Below are 19,805 nucleotides of genomic sequence, written 5' to 3' on the forward strand. Positions count from 1 at the left end.
CAGTGCCTGCATAAATATAAACTTATAATTTGGGAATTTACAACAGCAATCGACGTGTTCAGTCCCAAAGATCGACTGGTCAACCGCAATCGACCGGTTGGTGACCCCTGCTCTACTCAGTCTTGGAGTTCATCTCCATGTTCCTTTTCAACAGCACTCTTGGTAAACAACAAGCTTGTTCAAAGAACAATGAATATACCCAAAGTTCTAAGTGCTGAGCAGGAAAACAATCTCAGAGCTTACTAAGACTTCGACACTACTTGTCTTTCCTGTTTGCAACCCTCTGAAACATGCACAGCGATACCTCTCGGCCTCTATGACCTCATTCATTGTCTGCTACGCTCTACGTCTTTTGTCCGTCTGTCTTCATCACCTCTGCTTGCATGCCATATCTGTTTAGTCATCAGTCTGCAGTGAGTGTCTTGCTGAAGGCCACCGTCCATCATTGTAAACACATGCACTGCCGGCCAACAAAAGCCAGAGCAGAGCTAGAAAAGCAGATGTTGCTGGTTCACATTTCTAGGCAAATATTACAGGTACTATGTAAAACAGGTTTTCTAAACTGTAGAACCTAAAATGCAAAAGCAATGTTAAAGTAATATTTGAACATTCTTATGATGGTGGTGGTTTGTGTGTCGTAAGAGTCATAACTTTCCCCAAAAATGTTGGTGAAGTTTTGGATTCAGTGTATCCCCTACATTTACATTAGCAGAACCATAAAATATATCACGTCTTTAGTTAAGTGAGCGTGCAGCAAGTTTTGCCCTGGCTGGATCATTATGGAGTCTTTCCATAATATTTTATGAAATGATTATCGTATAAAACTGGTGAGGAGCGATGACAGCAGAGTCGTTCTACGACATTTCTACACTCATTCGCTCGTCAAAATGATCCCCTTATTCTCGAAAGCTGTAAACCAAGGGGACAAACTGGAATTGTACCAACCATACCACATTGCAGCCTTTTCTCAGGAGTATTTTGCGGGACTTTATATAAAAAGTAAAGCACTGTAGTTAGTAATCAGTGAATGTTGTTCATCTGTCTAACCATAAATATCTAAATTATGGCCTTTGCGGCGAAATGCTTCCCGTACACTTTGCATCACTGCAGGATCTCAAGCTGTGACGGTCTTGTTGCAAGAAAATAATTCAGTTAGGAGTCTCTATATAGCGCTTAACTTTTCATAAGCGTTCCAACTGAATTCTGTCGAGGAAACTTAAAATGCTAACAAGTTTTACACATAAATAGCATCATACGTGTCCTTTCTAGAGCATGCATACATATCAGACCATTGCCCTGTAGTAAACATGTGATACATCCCGTTCAGCCATCCTGTACAAGGTCCTCTTTCACCTATAAATGGCGACGTGGTTCTCAGCTACTAAACCTCCACAGTCAACAGCAAAGGCATGTATAAAGTGAGGACTGTGCCCGTAGCCCCAAAAATATGTGAGTTTCAACTCTGCAGCGCAACACTTCCTCTCTTGCGTAACCTGCCGACTGACTCAAAGCATGAATTAAAGCTTTTATAGAAGGGAACTGGGTGTGAAGCGTGTTAAACAGCGGGGCTTGAACTCCACACCCTAAAGATGAAACACCTACAGGCAACACTGAAAAAAATACTGAATGTTCAATGAAAACGCATTAGTTAGTTGGGGAATCATGATGTGGCTGACCACAAGACTGACTATGATGATGATGATTAACAATAACCTGTGACTAAAACAATTATGACAGCACAAAAAGCGGCAATGACAAAAAAAACAAAAAAAAACCCTCCCTGATGATGCGCCCACACCCAGCAAGTAGCGTTCCTTATCAGTCGCCATGGGCCCAGCTGGCTCCTGAGATTAAACATGGCCCTGGTGATGACCTCACAGGAGGTCTATTGACATGTTTGTACAACTCTAAATTAAGCATAAGCAGCTCATATAAACCTGGGAGGAAGTCCACCGCCCCCTTGTCAAGTTTGTTTCTCTTTCACTTAATCAGTGCACATTTGCTCTGCAATAGATGCATCTATAATGGTTCAAGGTTGAGGTGTAGTGCACTTTCACATGAAAGACCCTCTGGGGGCAACATCATCACAATGGGAGTGATGGAGCGCAACCTTACACAGGCCGCACGTGTCTATGGAAACACTTCAACAGCAGTAGCAGAAGGCCAATGGGCCCAGCAGTATGTGGCCCATTAATAAGTGAGGGGAAACACTGCAAGTCCACTCGACACCCCATGCCTCTCTCTTCAATGAATACAAGCATGCAAAAGAAAATATGAATAAACAGTAAGCAAGACAAAACCTTAAGATCCCAAACTCCTGGCTTCTATTTATTTTTTACATTTGTGTAGGTGAAGGGAGAGAAAGATGTTTACATGCTGTATGTGTGTACAGATTTGTACATTATGTGTGTATGTGAATGGACAGACACATTTGTATATTGTGTGTATGTAAATGAGACATATAAATGCACGGTATATAACACCGGTCTGGTTGCTGTGTAACATTTGGAACTCTGGGCGGGCCACACTCCTAAGACAGTAGGTGCAGTAATGCGCCTCAAAACTCCCGCCAGCAAGAAGAAACGCAACATCACGATGCAGTCCTGCCCGCAGTGTACCGTGGTGAAGTTAGTTTCACGTTGGACGTTGGATATTCAGCTCCGTCGCTACAGTGGTAGTTCTCCATCACTGCGCCTGGACTCCTGTGTCATTGTGCGGGGAGCTCGCAAGGGAAGTGCTGCTCTAACCGCTGCTCTAACATACTAGGGACTGTCAAAAAATTACTATTGTGTTGAAGAGAGTTTGTTAAAAAGAAATGTTGTATATTCTAACAAATTAATCTATAACCATGTCAAATGATTAGTCCTACACTAAAAGTATTTTGCACGTCCATTTTTTCAAATTTGTATCTTTGTATCGGATGGACTTTTATTGGATTAGGGACCTGAGTCACAGAGTTTGTTATAAAAGCCAACCAATATTGTTGGTCATGCTGTGTTATAAAAGTAAATTCAGCAATACTTTAATTGCATTATTTTTAATGCTTTGAAGAGCTATTTTCATAACCGTATTCAATTCCACAAATTCATGTTTGTAACAAAAGCTCATTGTTACAAAAAAAAAAAAAGAAAAAAAAAAGAAAGGATCGGTACCGGATCGGAAGCCAAAAAAATACAGATCATGACATCCCTAATGGTAATGCTATTCTCTCGACCGCTTTCTTTGATCTGTATTTGGAGAAGTCATTGCCTATTTGTGTTTTGTAACGCTTTAAAAGACATATTTGAAGCATTAATGGCTTGTCCTAAGTGTGTGTGATGTTTTATTGATTTTCTGATTCCATTATTGTTAGAATGACAACTGTGTTCGTTTTGGAAAGAGCATCTGACTGCTAAACGAATTAGCTAAAAGACTACAGTTTAATTGACACTTACTGTACTGTGTTTATATTAATCTTCAGTATATATGCCTATAAGATAGAGACAGTGAGTTTGTGTAACTTCACAGTGCACAGTGTGTACGCATCACAATTAAAGTTGATAAGTCCATCTGATGCCTCTGTGTTCCCAGACCGGAATCCCAGAGTGGCCCATCATTGGATGCACCAGTTTCGTGAGATCAATACTCAACCCTACCTGTTAGACCTCCTCATAAACACATTATTAAGACATTATTAAATTACATGCACATGCGTCACTGCCAGTTATGTAAATTAGAAGATGACATCATCTCACCCCTTCCGGCCCCACCAGTTTTAATGCAGCCATGTAGGAAACACTGGTATTGCGTGGTTGTAAGTAAATGTGGCACACGTTTCCATTATGTGTGTATGTGTATTGACAGTAATGTTTACATTATATGTGCATGTGAATGAACAGGCAAATTACCTTATACAGTGTATGCGAACTGACAAGAAGGTATTTCCAGTACATAATGTGTATGTAAATGGGCCAATAAATGTGTAACAAAACAGAAATTGCTGTGGTGATCCATAGCATAAAAATAAACAACTGCAGTACGGAGATGTACTGGAGCACTGTCAACCTACAGTATGTCTTCAACTGTTTATACCAGTTCTGCATTTACTCTAACCCCTCTGTGTGTTTCATGATCAAGGACACATGATGCATTTTACGAGGACTTTCTTTCTAGTACTTTTCCTCTAATACATACCCGCACGCAGTGTGATTTACCCACAACACTCCCTTGAGCTGGAGCTGTTATTTTCCCTATGGTGTCATTAACCTTTCTAGTTTGAGCTTGACAGAAGCAAAATGTCCTGTAGTCTCATCTCCCTTGGTGGCGATAACTCTAGCATAATAAGGGTAAAAAAAGACAAAGCATCCTCCTTTTCCTAGCCGAGATGTAAACATACAGAAAACGACCGAACTTCAGCACTTTTACCCCCACCCGCTATTTCCTACGACTTTTTGTCTTGGCTAGCGTCTGTTCCCACTGTTCATCTGACAACTGCAGGTGTGTCCTCCTTCGGCACACTCAAGCAAAACAAACAGTTGAGGCTTGTGCGTGTGAGAAAGGACAAACATGGTGGGGACACGTACAGTATACTTGGGTATTGCAGCGGAGATGTGGCTTCCTATTCCAATTCGCAGAGCCCTACAGGTGAGAAATAGGGGTACAGTAGAGGTTGAATTCTGTCCATCCAGGAACAATCTACACTACTGCAGCTCAGCCTGAGGAACATTGGCAAAATCTTCTTCAGGTATGTCCACAAACTATAAACAAAATCTGTAACCTCGAAGGACTGCCCTGAGAAGCCAATCTACATAGGACAGAATTTCATATTTAATACAGACTTCCAGTAAGGAAGCGTTTCTTCACTGCAAGACCAGTCAAAGACGTCCACTGTGCTCCGCTAGACACTGAGGGCTTATACTAGGCCTCACTGGTACGTCAAACAGATCCAGATTAAACCTGAGTCAAATGTTTATGCTGCTGGTATATGATCAGATACAAGACTGCTTTCACTGTCCCTGCATGCAGCTGGATTTACTCTGGATTCCCTACCAGAGGGAATGGTGGGCGTTTGACTGAATGGGTGGTTGATTCAAAGAATGTGCTAAAAACCTCCCATGCATGTGAGACTTGTTGTTTCTACAAACGTCAGCCAAACTCGTTGGTCTCGTTTGTTTTGGAAACGTCAATGGAAATGTTTGAGCTGGACTGAAGGAAGCTTGATTAGGAGAAACTAAAATACTGAAAATGAGATTGATCAAGTTGTTTGGACTAATAACTACAGTCGTAACTCGCTGCAACGGCGGTTCGAACATGGCTCCCTCATTCTATCGCGGGTTTCCCAACATTTCTTAATTAGTAAATGATTGCTGTTTCGTGGGTGACTATGGCTTATTAGTCAGAAAATATAACAACTTTATCGGCTATAGGAGTTATTTTTAATATTATCGGATTTATCGGTATGACATAATTCCTCATATCAGCCCAATAGTGCACCCCTAATAAACAGAATAATCGGTTAGGCCTTAGATGGACCAAATCAATATGAAACAAACGCAGTTAATGGTTTGGTCCATCACTGTTTTCCAAAGTCATAGCTGATTTGTATGAATATCTTGTTTTGCCTAAAACACAAAGATAATAGGTCTGCTTTCATGGATGACTAAGGAAATTTTAAAAATAATCACATTTGAAAGGCCGACATTAGAGGATAATTACATTTTTACATCAAAAAATGATTAATTGAATATCAAAAGAGTTGTTGATTAATTAGATACTCAATTAATCATCGAGTCAGATTAATTGTAGCAGCTCTAGAATATAATAGAGTTGAGGCCTTCACTATTTCCCAAAAACATTCGTTTTTGGAGAATATTTTGTAACCCAGAATCGGGGACAAAAAAAATCTATTCATTTTGCCTTAAAACTGAAGTTATTTTAGCAGGCAAAATATGTATTTCTCTATTTTTCCCAAGCTGCTGTGCCTCCTCTAAAGTCTTCTGGTGCCTCCCACTCAGAAGAGCCCCCCCGCTGTACGCCAGTCTTGAGCGTGTGTATTTGTTTGTGTACGCTCTTAAAACTGCTGCACAGAAAAGGATGAATGCTTGTCAAAACAGGCACCCCTACGGTGTTGCCTGTATTTCTTGATAAATATAGCACATGGCACCGCTGTTATTAAGTCTCTTGAGTTTGACTGGCTTGGAATTTCTCACACAGCTCAGTGTACTCCACAAAGCAAGTCACTTCAAGTGGCTTTAGCGTGTTTAACCGAAAGACCGTGATATTTGGTGCAACTTTGGTGCAACTTGAGACGTTGTTTGAAAAAGATGGCGCCATCAAAGCAGTAAAATGCCTTTTTAGAGGCACAGGCTTGACTAATTGCAAGTAATTGCACTTAAGTCAGTGAGCATTTGTCTCATGAATACAGAACGTTGAAGATATCTGTGTTACATGTATTCTAACATGTATTCCAAAGTATTTTCACCACAACCCTCAATGTTATTTATTTTACTAACCATCAATCAAACAGGTACACATTTTGAATCAGGTTTGTTACAAACTGTGTTTACTTTATCATTAGTTTAAGTAATATACGTGTCCATGTTGTTAAGTAATAAGAATTCAGGGAGGAACCAAACTGAAAAAGTTTGGGAAACCGTGCATACAACTTTGTAGCCTATTAAGGATGCTAGTATACTTCCTTTGTGACAAGTGTCAAGAGTACACTTTATAGTACAAAAAGAGAGAGAAATCATGAGATAAAGCTCAAGAATAATATTCAAAATAGCAGCAGGTGTCAAAATAATTGTAAACAAATGCATTTTTAAAGTTTGCCACCACAATTGTTGGGGTCACAACTTACCTTGTATACTTTCCCAAAGGCGCCGTCGCCCAGCTCACCAATAAGGTCCCACTGGTCGTTTGGATTGATGTCCCGGTGGACATGCTCGTACTGTTTGGTTTTCTTTTTAATATCAAGAGTGGGCAAACGGAGAATCTTACTGAATCTAGCCAGCGCCATTCTTCAGCAAATACCTCCAAAAATATCACGAACTGAAAGTAGTCCCTGCTCTGTGCAGATCATTAACAGCCCATCCAAAAAACACTTGTCACCAATGCACGTCTTCAAAAGCTGTTATTCCACTCCGTCCATGTCGACAAAGAGCTCTGTAGGCAACGAGGTTAATAAAACCCCACGCATTTCCATTCATCCATCTGTCACCTGCAGCGTGGACGAGTAGTAGATGAACTGACAACTTGTTGCCTCTGATCAAGCCAAGCCTCCGCGGGGGCCCCACCTCATCTCCTCCGTGTCAAAGAGTCCGCCTACTGATGTCATGGAAATGTAGTTTCTTTGGAGTTCGACAGCTAGTTGTCGTGAGCGTGTTGGCGTGTAACAAAGGACTTCACTTCCGGGTTTGGTCCGCAGAGAGTCATATTTTGAACGGTCGCATTCGAAGAGAAACTTCTTTGACTCTCTTGTCTTCTTTATTGAGCCCAGCATGGCTTAATGGAGTAGTCGCAGGGTCTACCAACACTAACAATACGAGCATATTTGGCAAATTTAGTCTAATCATACCGACTAGGTTGCCACCGCTAGCTTAAAGTTATTTTGCTGTCAAGTTAGTGCTCTGATGACCCCTAGTGGCAGACTGAGCTCAATAAACCTGTTTGAGAGGCCTTTTATGTTGCAAGCACTACCCGAATACTATTTCCTAATTTTTTTAAAAATCCTTTATTTGTTGACACTAAAGCATATGATACTGAAAAGAATACTTAATACTGTACATCATAACATGTCATAGCAATCCCAGCATCTTAACACACATAGGACTTGAGCAGCATATGGATGACACTTATGATTTCAAATTTAACAAGCAGCTCTGAAGGAATAGCCTTTTGAACAAGTAAATTTAAATGGGGTACACACCTTTACGGGACTGCCTTTAAAATTTTAAATAAATTGGTTGAAAGCATCAAGCAAAACATCTTTATTGTCAGGATTTAGTTATTTACAAGTGTATTGCACAACACAGCAGCAATAGAACCAATGTTCTAATACTGGTGAGGCGCAAACTGGTCAGTCAGCATTAATATTAATGCTGAGTTCATTCCAAACAACATTACGGTAAGTGGAACACACGAGTTTCACATCTGCAGTTGAGTAGTGCAACGCCATTTTAAAGCGCATGCAGAGGGAGGTAAAGCTGCTGGATGTTGACCGCTCATGATGCTTCAAATGCAGCCTCTTTACTGCTTAGAAATGTTGTCACTGAGTCAAAATGACTAAGGACGACATGAATTATCATAATAAGATCCAATGCAACTACAAGTGTCACTTTTGAGTTTAAATAATAAAAACAGCACTGTAAGAATAGTAATAGGACACCTTTGAACAAGTAAATTGACATTTACTACACACATACCGCTAACGGGTTCATTGTAAACGTGAGTGCAGCAAGTGGAACGCACATGAGTTTCATACCGACTGCTGAGAAGCGGAACTAACATTTTAAAGCGCATGCAGAGGTACTGTATATAAAGCTGCTCGATGCTGTCCACTCATGATACTTCAAATGCAGCTACGGCCATCTTGTGAAGTTAATAAATCATCATCGGGAGGTTTCCTACATCCGCAGCTGTTACTGCCAATGTTTTTTGACCTGACGCTAATTAGGGACCGTGGCGGTTATTTGCCTTTGTAGACCACACACCCAGTGACTCTCGGAGACTGAATAGACGTGTTAATTGGGGCATTCCAAAAATGCACTTGCGATAAAGGCCCTGATATCTGCCATTGACGCCTGTTACTCTCTGCGGTTGAGTAAATCAACACCCTCGATATGAACAAATACAGAAATAGAGTATGAAAAGAAAATTGTGTTTTTGTCTGGAAAGTCAGTTTTACCAAAACAGATCATCATAATGCCCTCCAAAGAGTCACGATGTGACTTTTCTGTTATCGGAGTTCTTTAAACTTGTGCTCAGGCAGCACAGACTAGTCTGGCCAGACAGGTCATGCGAGTCTCTTTTGAGGAAATCCACCGACATCAGGTAAGGAGCTTCAAAAGTCCACAGAGCCATAAATATTTGGTGAAATTTACAACTAAAACCCTGTTTAATGAGTCTTTAAAGAGTAGTTTTTTGAGAATTTCTTGTTCCATGTTTGGCTCCACTTCCTCAGTTTTGTTTTATATTGTAAATACGGCTTTTACTCAGAGTGTGTTTGAAAACAGACTAATGAGGAGCTCCTGGATGTATACAGATGAATTTCGTTTCGTGTGTGTTGTTGCTGCTGAGGCACAATCCTCGAGAAAGCTGCCAACAGCACATCATTGTTTGTGGTTTTTGCACAGCACGAGGTTTGTCGTTGCTGCACAGCGTGGGGCAGGTGTGTTGCCCTCGGCTTTTGTCGCAAATGGTGTTAACACCTCGTTCGCTAAGTCAGCTGAGAGGCACAACGAATGAGTCATCAGCAGACACTATATGAACAAAAGTATTGAGACCCCTGGATATTACACCTGCAGCAAGTGGAAGCTATGCTATGAAAAAACAGCCTACTTCTCAGCTGTCTGTTTTATTTTGTTTCTGTAATTGATGAAAAACAAACTAAGGGTCTCAGGTTGCATGTGGGTCGGACTTTGGACACCCTTAGATTAGATCAGTGCTTCTCAAATAGTGGGGCGGCCCCCCCTGGGGGAATGCAGTGAACTACCGGGGTGTGTGAGAGGCAGGGAGGACTTTCAATATTAGTGCAGACCTGCCAACATGTATGAATTTGTCCTACTCAGCGTGCAGTTTGACTCTTGAATGAGCTTGTATGCTTCACTGCTTTCCATTTTGTTGCATTTTGCAGTCTGTAGAGTACAGATAAGTAAATAGATATTATCGGGGAGGCCGAAAACATTTCTGCCCCCCAGCGGGGACATGACAAAAAAATTATCGAGAAATTAAAAAATTATTTTGTCCATGGAGTGTCCGGTCCTCTTAGAAAACACTGTTTTTGCACCCACCACAAAAGGACTCATGTTAGAAGGCGATATTTTCTGATTTATTGGTGCAAATTTTCAATGCAGACTAAATTAGAAAACTGCCACATTCAAGTTTGCGCACATCTTACTTGAAAACTCGTGACACAGTGAATTTTATAACACAACTATATAGCCATTATATATATAAACTGTATTTAATAGCGTGCAGTCTCTACAGTAGCTTGGGGGATTCTCTGTCAACATGATCTGTGTTTAACTGTTAATATACTTAATAGAATATGGATTACTGAGGTAAAATTTACAGGAAATTGTAAAATAATTCAAGACCAATTTGTCTGTTCGTGCTGTATCCCTTTCATATCACTAGATGGAGCTATTTTCAATCGCACTAACTGAGTTCGGCGTTGGACGTCATGCTGATGCTTTGCACAAAACTCTCCGAATCCAAACAGGAATTGGACTAGGACTCATTTTCCCCTTTTCTTGACTTACAGGGAGAAGACACAGGACTTGCAGAGTTGCCTGCCCGGGTGAGATATACTACATGCTTATGCGACGCAGCGATGACTGCAGTGAGGCTGACTTTTTTTGTGGTGGTTGTCACCTCACTGACCGTGTGTAGGAGGGAGGACAGTCCATATGAAGATGGACGTTTCTCAGTGAATGTCTTTGGAAGGACTCAGAGGAATAAGACGTGTGCACAGTAAGCATATTTATCACCCCGCGGTCGGGAGTGTTGTCGACCTTGGACAGCAGACACAGATGACACTATTTATAATATACACAGTGGTTAATACGCTACACAAATTACATGTATAATGAAATACTGGAGTCAATGTAGCTGCAATGGACCTAATTTCAGAACCTATTACAGACAAACTGCATGCTTGATTCTAACTAATGGCTGACATTTAACCTTGTCAATTTAGGATGTCGTCCTAAACAAACCAAAAAAGTACATGCCGTAAAGAGAGAGCTTTTTTGATTGTGGCTGTTCTGTTTAAATAGTACCAACACAGACAAACTCCATCCATCATTTTTTCTTCTACTGGGGTAGTATCAGAGAAAGTTAAAGGGAAAAATGTACACATTTGCAGCAATGTCCCGTTTTGTTGCGTTCTATATGAAAGGCACAGGCAGATAAATGCCTTACAAAAGAAAAAAACAGATATTCATTTGAGTTAAGGTGCTCTTTAGAGAGCAGGTGTTTATTTGCGCAAATATTTTTTTATTAAATTAGTTCCTACGGGAAAAACTGTCGCGGTTTTTGTACGTTTCGGTTTTCGTCCAAACTTTTGGAACGATTCATAAATTAAAACCAAGGTACGACTGTATATCATTTTCCTTTAGCAATATACCAGTTGTTATTTCACTAATATTGGAAACATGATTCTTAAAATGATTGTCCGAAAACGCGTCTTGAAAAAGAGGAGTCGTCTTTTATTCAGGGTCGTTTTACATTTGAGTCAATACCACAGAATCTTCTGTTTTTGTGGCATCCTCGTGTGAAAGAGACTCAATTTGCTTGTAATACAACTTGGTGTGCAACGATTCCTCACATCATTTGAGTACCTCTATAACAAAAAACAATCGAGGATTTTTTTTCTGCCTCGAGGAATCGCTTTTGTCACCAACAAGCTTCCGTCACCAACGAGCTTCCGTCACCCACGCAGAGGTCGAAGAAGGAAGCGGATGCTTGAAGACTGCTCTTTAACCAACGATGAATGGAAAAGATTTACAGTAGAACACTCGATTACTAAAATATTTCATAGTTGCAGCCCTAAATACAGCAGCTGTAAGGCTAAAATGATCACTTGCTGCCATTATATTGCACCCTTCGGGAAATATAGTCCAAAACTTAAGCAAGAATCAAGAACTCAAACGAAAACAAGGCAGTGTGTGACTCTTCCTGTGAAGAGGCCTGTCCTGTGAAGAGGCCTGTGAAGCAGTGGTCTGAGGAGAGCAGTGCTAGGCTCAGAGACTGCTTCCAGACAACAGACTGGGAAGCGCTCTGTAGTCCCCATGGCAGTGACGTTGACAGCATGACGCACTGCATCACAGACTATATCAACTTCTGTGTGGAGAACACTGTGCCGTCCAAGTTGTTGCGGTGTTTTCCCAACAACAAACCCTGGGTGACCTCTGAGATTAAGGCCCTGCTGAACAAGAAGAAGAGGGTCTTCAACTCGGGGGACAAGGAGGAGCTGTGCAGAGTCCAGAGGGAACTCCGGCACAAGATCAGGAAGGGGAAGGACTGCTACAGGAGGAAACTGGAGAAGCGGCTGGAGGAGAATAATGCCAGGGAAGTCTGGAGAGGCCTGCAGACCATCACAGGCCATGGTAAAGGAGTGGGGAGAGACCAAGCCAGTGGGGACAAGATCTGGGCAGACGAACTCAATCTGTTTTTTAACAGATTTGAGTCTGCCCTCCCTCCCTCCCCTACCTCTCACCACTCTTCACCCCCACATCCCCATCCCAGCCATCCTCTACTCCCCACTCCATAACTGATGATCAGGTGAGAAGTCAGCTGAGGAAGATCAAGGCAAGGAAGGCCCCGGGACGGGACGGCATCAGCCCTAGAATCCTCAAGGACTGTGCTGACCAGCTCTGTGGAGTGTTAAGGCACTTGTTCAATCTCAGCCTGAGCCTGGAGAAAGTCCCGGCCCTGTGGAAGACCTCCTGTGTGGTCCCGATCCCAAAGACACCGCGTCCCAAGGAGCCTAACCACTTCAGGCCTGTTGCCTTGACCTCTCACCTGATGAAGACCATGGAGAGGATTATCCTGCAGCACCTGCGACCCCTGGTGGGCACTCAGCTGGACCCCCTGCAGTTTGCTTATCGGCCTCGGATTGGAGTGGACGACGCAGTGATCTACCTGCTGCACAGATCACTGCTACACCTGGAGGACAGCGGGAGCGCTGTGAGGGTCATGTTTTTTGACTTCTCCAGTGCCTTCAACACCATCCAGCCATCACTACTCAGAGTGAAGATGGAGAGTGTGGGAGTAGACCAACACCTGACTGCATGGGTTATAGACTACCTCACCAACAGACCACAGTATGTGAGGCTCCGTCACTGTGTGTCTGACATGGTACTCTGCAGCACAGGTGCCCCTCAGGGTACGGTGCTCTCCCCTTTCCTCTTCACCCTCTACACCTCGGACTTCACACACAACTCCACACAGTGTCACATCCAGAAGTTCTCCGACGACACAGCCATCGTTGGTTGTGTTTCAGAGGGGAATGATCTGGAATACAGGACGGTCATCAGGGACTTTGTCAGCTGGAGTGAGCTTAACTAGCTGCAACTCAACACCAGCAAGACAAAGGAGATGATCATTAACTTCCAGTGGAAAACATCTCACTTTACACCGGTGAACATCCAGGGAGCGGACATAAAGTTGGTAGACAGCCACAAATTCCTGGGTGTTCACCTTAACAACAAGTTGGACTGGTCCGTCAACACCCACGCCCTCTACAAGAGTCGCCTCCACCTGCTGAGGAGACTGAGGTCCTTTGGTGTGTGCAGGACTCTTTTACGGACCTTTTATGACTCTGTGGTGGCCTCAGCCATCTTCTACGCTGTGGGCTGATGGAGAGGTTGGCAGCACGGACAGGGACAGGAGCAGGATAAATAGACTGATCAGGAGATCGAGCTCTGTCCTGGACGGTCCTTTGGACTCCATGGAGGAAGTGGGGGAGAGAAGGATGTTGGCTAAGCTGACATCCATCATGGACAACACCTCTCACCCGCTACATGACGCTGTTGTTTCCCTGGGCAGCTCCTTCAGCAGCAGACTGTTACACCCACGGTGTAAGAAGGAGAGGTTCCGCAGGTCCTTCATACCGACCGCTGTCAGGCTCTACAACACCTGCACCACCTGAACCATGTTGTAGTCACTATGCATTCTTTACACTGTACTCTTTACTTGTGTATCTTGCTTGCTTGCTGCTGTAACAAGTAAATTTCCCCGCTGTGGGATAAATAAAGTACATACATTACAGTATAGAACAGCTTTGGCTCGATCTCATAAACTAACCTTGTCGATTTCAGCATTACACTATCATAAATATTAAATACGGAAGAAGTCCATTTCTGTGCTCCAGGATACAATCTTGATTAATTGGGGTCATTTTTGGAGCCAAATGTAAACAGGTGTACCTTTTCCAGGGTTAAAACTGGGTCGGATACGTCCCCAAGTTGTAAAAGTCAAGTGTCAGTGTTCCAAAAGCGTTACATTCGAGTGGGCCAACAACAACGGAAGGCTATTCTCTCCATAAGGTCCACTTGACCACTACATTGCATTTGATCGCCAGCTCACAGCTCCGAGATGAGCATGCGTGCGTGCGTGCGTGCGTGCGTGCGTGCGCGCTCCACGCTGCACACACACACCGGCAGCGATGTGGAGGTCAGTCGCTCCTTTTTTTTTTTTTTTTTTTTTTTTTTTTTACGAAGACAGCAGACACAGTCCTCCTCTTTTTTCATTGCACGTCTCCATTTTTGGGTGGTTGGGGGGGTGGACAAGTAACGTTTTAAGAGCCGCACTGTTGCTCTCCTTGCAAGCCGAGCTGGCGATGCTCCTGTAAGCTCCATGTGCAGAGAGAAAGGTACGTGGTCACACTTGTCCCACTGCGTGCACCCGCACTATGGGGGGAGACGACTTTCTATTCTGTGCATGCTTCGCCCTTCATCATCATCATCACCACCACCATAATCACCACAATGGTTGTCCTCTGCGGGGAGCTCGGCAATGCAGTTTTTGGAATATTCACATATTTCACGCAGCCTGTGAGTGGCACTGCATGAAAAGGGGGGCTTTCACCCTCACGCATGTGCATGCATCTTAGTTGAGCCGTGTATTTTATTTCTTTAAACTGCTGTTAGAGGGCACAATAGTGCATCATAAATCACATGTCATGACAGAAATTATGGCTGTGATGCTCAGCATAGCAGTGTGTTATTGTTAATACTGATGACTACATACAAACATTTTAGTCATTATATTTTTATGTATGTTTATTTTAAGTCAAATTATATACAGAGGGGATTTACTGGTCTCCATTGTATGCATTTATACAATTTCCAAGCCCAAAATGAGTGCAGGTATGTTCCCAATTTCAGAGTACACCCCAATGACAATCCATTGTACACCTAAAGGTACATTGATCCTCAAAAGATAAACTCTATAATTATGAGCTCTACTGAAAGATAAAATGTGCTCCTGCAGTGTATTGCCCTGGTTAAAGTACCCTACTTCATAAAAAGCCCCGACAGGTGAGTTGACAGAAGAATGTCAAATATAACGGAGAGGGGCTCCATTATAATGAAGTCGCTCTGAATACAGAGTAATTTCTCTATTCACTACAGAAATGTTTTTGAAATGGGGATGACTTGAGCATGAACGTCTACAAATAAGTTATGAACGTCGCTAATTTAAACTATATTTGTATTTATTTATATTTTATTTAAATATATTTTTAAAAAAAACATGTAACCAAGTGAAGTTTCGTTTGTCAATCACACATATAAAATAAAAGACAAAAATTCTGATTCTGATTCTAGATTCTTTTTTGGGTTGTGGACCATATGTTGTTTGAAAATGCAGGTCGGATTCTAACGTCTGTGATCTAAAAACAATCGTCATCATAAAACGTTAAACCCCTGTAGAGGTAGTTTTTTTAAAAATAACTTTTGATCATAGTTAAAATTGACCTGTAAATTAATCATTTTTTCCACGACTGTATAGACTGCAAGCTGTACACTGACTACTCAAATTTAATTTCTTTTCTATTTTATTACCCTTTGAAAAGATTTATTGTAATAAAATACTTGCTGAAATGTGAAGGGTGTACTCACTTTTGGGAGGCTAGCCCAAAGGGGTCCATTATTAGTATAAACTGCACCTTGAAAAATGTAAAAAAAAAAAACTAGTTGAGTAAGGCACATATAAGAGAAGCTTGTTTGCTGTGTTAAACTTGCAAGACAAGCTTCACGATAACAGCTGCTGTCTTACATGCAAAATGGACCTTAAGGGAGATTTCTATTATAGCCATATTGCAGATGTTTCCTTTGATCAGGGGTTGCCAACCCGTCGATTGTGATCCACTAGTCGATCTTTGGCACTTTGCTGGTCCCCTCCAGGAAAGCAATTCAACAGGCACTCATTTTTTCCACTGAACACGCCCGTACGCAACGCCGCTCTCTCCAGGAAGCAACCCGCAAGCCCATCCATCCATCCATCCATCCATCCATCCATCCATCCATCCATCCATCTTCTATGCCGCTTCTCCTCACTACGGTAGCGGGTATGCTGGAGCCTATCCCAGCTGACTTCGGTCAAGAGGCAGGGTACACTCTGGACTGGTCGCCAGCCAATCGCAGGGCACATATAGACAAACAACCATTCACTCTCACATTCATACCTACAGTATGGACAATTTAGAGTCACCAATTAAACTAACATGCATGTTTTTGGAATGCGGGAGGAAACCGGAGTACCCGGAGAAAACCCCAGCCAGGAGTCCAATCCCCAAAACCTGGTTGGAGGTACCAGCATACGCACACCGGCTCGCCTCGCGAGCAAAAAGTTTGGCAAGCAGTGCAGAGGTTGAGAGAAAGAGAGAGAGAGAGATGAGTGACAAAGAGAGTGACAGAGCGCAGCGATGTGCCTGCGCACACAACAGTAATTCTTGCACGCTAATATCGCTCAAAATCTGCCTTTGCTACCTCAAAGTTAAGGCACAAACTTAAAGGCACAAACTATTTACTATATACTCCATAGACATGGACCTCCAAAAAAATAGGGCTGACTATTGGAACTCAGTGACCGGTCTCTCTCTCTTCAACCGCCATCGCTCGCCCACGACACTGAGCCAACCAGCCAAATAAAAGTTGTGGTTTGCTGATGGAGCCGACGCCACAAGGCCGACCCCGACCAAGATCCACCAAGTAGGGGTGCCCAAAGTGCCGCTCAGGGGCCATCTGCGTACCATGGCTCATTTGCCATTGCATCACTGCAGAAACAAAATACAATTTAAAAAACAGTAAAATGGTAAAAATACAGCAAAAGGCACAATAAGAAAAAGCTGAAATGTTGGAACCAACAAACAATAATAACACAAAGCTTTGTATTGAAAAACAAAGATTTAAATATCTTTTTTACTTTACTTTAAAAACCTTTCTACCAAATAAAAACATATAAATATAAATATTTTATATTCAGTATATAATTTTCTCTGACCTTGTGCAGGTTCACGACCGAGACCAGAGATCTTGGTCTCAAAAAGGTTGGTGACCACGGCCCAAGATAGTCCTTAGGCTTGATTGCTGTTGCATTTCTCCCTCACTCTAAGTCCCGCCTCCTCCACCTTCCACTGACGGTGTCATGTTTTTCTGCATCCCCTCACAGGTTAGACACTCAGTCACCGGAGGGTCGCCACCACATCAGCCACTCTCCTCCTGGGTCATCCCTAGGACAGGACGGAAATTAATGTCACTCTAGGGTGGAGTGAATTTGTTTGGATGACTGCGAGGACCCAATAGAAAAGTGATGTGGGGCTGTCGTGTTGGAGAGTGTGTTTGAGGAGGGGGAGCAGTGCTGACCAGGCTATGACTGCGTCCCAGAGGGCGATCCTTCGGATGCTGAATTGAGTGACGGGAGCTGAACCGGAGGCTGACAGAGGAGCCGCCATGGGGCTTGGACAATCCAGCAAGTCTCCCATCACGGGTGACACAGATGAGGGTGAGTGTCAACTTTAAACACATCAAAAAGTCTTCATCTGTCTACTTTTGTGGCGCAAATGCTACTTAGGCAAATAGGAATGTTTTCTACAAATACTAAAGTGAAGGCAAATAGATTTTTTGTTGTTGAAGATGTTACACCTTTTACACAAAAGGCTGAAGAAGCATTCTGGAAACAAAGTAAAAGTCCTTTTACCTTGGATTGAACCTTTGGGAGTGAGCGTGTGCTGGATGTTGTGATGACTGGATCTGAAGCTGACTCTCGTTTCTCTGAAAAACTATGACTGAAACCATATGGCCACAGTATTGCACAGCATGGCTTATCAATACATCAATATAAACAGCAAAGAGACGGGACTAGGTGTTTTTTCCTTGTTTTCATATTTCCTGGAACACTGATTCTAATGATTCAAGCCACGGGTTTTCAATGTGTGAGGCGGGCGGCAGAAAGTTTGGATGTGCAGCAGCTTGAGGAAAAATAAAAATCAACAACATTCTTCAAATCTGCTAAGCAAACCTCCGTTATGTTCAAAGGCAAAATAGAAATGTTTACTTCCTACAGTGAGGCGGTAAACAGAGTTTGAGCAGGAGTGAGAAAGGAAACTCCAATACATCAGAATTCTCAGAAAATCACATTTGCAGGGTTTAGGGAAGATTCCAACAATATTATGTTCTTTGAGGGGACTTTCAAAATCCCTCATCTAGACAAAAGCAACGCGTTACATACAAGGACTACTGCATTGTTTTCTATTATTGCCTTAGGAACCGAATACAGAGGAAGCAAATCAGATCATGTTATAAGTCATACAAACAACACTCATCATCACAAAACCAGCTCAGCAGTGCCCTTGACTCACAAAATATTAGCACCTGCCAACAGTACATCCAATTTTCACGTAATCACGTTCATTGTGACAGGACGCACAAAAATCATCGAAGAAGATACGCTGCAAGACACACAGGTAGACGACCATTTTGGTTTGCAGGTGCCATTTTTCAGGGTTTTGAGCCATTGTTGCTATTGTTTTTGGTTTGAGTGCTGACACATTATTCAAAGTCAAACACCACCCAAATATACACACACCACCCCTCTGCCTTCATCAAATTACTGCACCCGCTAATGAAACCATCTCCTTCTTAACTGGAGGCAACCTCTATCCAAAAGGAATTCATTAATCATCAGCGAACCTCAGCGCTGCTTAGTCATCCAGCATGCCGCTCGGTAAAAATGTCACTCCTACCAAAGTCTTTACCTTCCACCCTTGAGTTAATATACCTCCTCTGACTTGTCGCAGCGAGTGGCGCTTTCACCGAGGGCGCTCTGAAAGCAGACGCATCGTTTTGAATTAGATGAAAAGCCCCTCACGCTGGAAAGGAAGTAATCCCCTTCGCTCACGTCAGAAACAGGCAGGCTTGTCGTTCGGAGGTCGACGTAAGCAGAAGGGAATTTCTTCACTTTAGTTTTTATTGTTTAGCACTGCGGTGTGGCTTTTGTGTTGCTTCACTGCCTCGTCAGTATATGCCTCTGAGATACACAAATGTAAGAAGACAGTAAAGTGGGTAGCTCAAAAATGTGTATACCATATTGTTGCCACGGAAACAGCTCCCCATCTTTTGCGTTGACTGAATTGTTACCTTACAGTATTAACTGAAACAGCGGCCTCCGCTCTAATAGACGCTGTGTCCCAATTAATCACAGGGTGTCTACTTAAATAAATAAGCATCATGCTGCAAATAAATGCCTGATATTTGCCCTTTAGAAAAAAATCAGTAGGCTGCAATTACCTTCACTGTCACACCTGAGACCACCTTTTGTCGCAGTAGAGGTCTTTACCACAATGCAGACCGCCTGGAGAAAAGCTGAGAACTACATTGTGATTTGTCTAGTGTCGAGTAAGGGATAGAGATATACCCTTCAGTGAGTGACCGAGGCCATAAAACTGCACTTTTGAATTTTTTTATATATATATTATACTGTAACATTTATTATTTCAATTTAGTTCTATTATATATCTGTGGAAAAAATGTTTTAAAATAAAATATATCAAATGCACTGCACCTCTAATAAATGTTTAATAGGGGTGTCACGAGATTTCG

The 19,805-nt window shown here is 42.5% G+C and overlaps 2 protein-coding genes across 5 annotated transcripts in view; one reads left to right on the forward strand and one right to left on the reverse strand.

Moving 5' to 3' along the window:
- The window catches only part of stk10 (serine/threonine kinase 10), a 42,046-nt gene extending 34,762 nt beyond the window's left edge, over positions 1-7,284 (reverse strand). Inside the window, exon 1 of the mRNA XM_054754031.1 lies at positions 6,839-7,284. Within this exon, the coding sequence (XP_054610006.1) occupies positions 6,839-6,997 (159 nt within the window). The 5' untranslated portion in view covers positions 6,998-7,284. The remainder of the gene's footprint in view (positions 1-6,838) is intronic.
- The window catches only part of stk32a (serine/threonine kinase 32A), a 63,275-nt gene continuing 48,098 nt past the window's right edge, over positions 4,629-19,805 (forward strand). The window contains exons 1-4 of one of the 4 annotated variants that reach the window (XM_054754037.1): positions 4,629-4,723; positions 10,463-10,498; positions 10,591-10,671; positions 17,377-17,709. In XM_054754037.1, the coding sequence (XP_054610012.1) occupies positions 17,658-17,709 (52 nt within the window). In that variant the 5' untranslated portion in view covers positions 4,629-4,723; positions 10,463-10,498; positions 10,591-10,671; positions 17,377-17,657. Of the gene's footprint in view, positions 4,724-10,462; positions 10,499-10,590; positions 10,672-14,427; positions 14,576-14,710; positions 14,757-17,376; positions 17,710-19,805 lie in introns of those variants that run through there. The other 3 variants (XM_054754038.1, XM_054754036.1, XM_054754039.1) reach the window with 3 other exon arrangements.

This window comes from Dunckerocampus dactyliophorus, chromosome 16, assembly GCF_027744805.1.
Source record: "Dunckerocampus dactyliophorus isolate RoL2022-P2 chromosome 16, RoL_Ddac_1.1, whole genome shotgun sequence".
Taxonomy (NCBI): Eukaryota; Metazoa; Chordata; class Actinopteri; order Syngnathiformes; family Syngnathidae; genus Dunckerocampus; species Dunckerocampus dactyliophorus.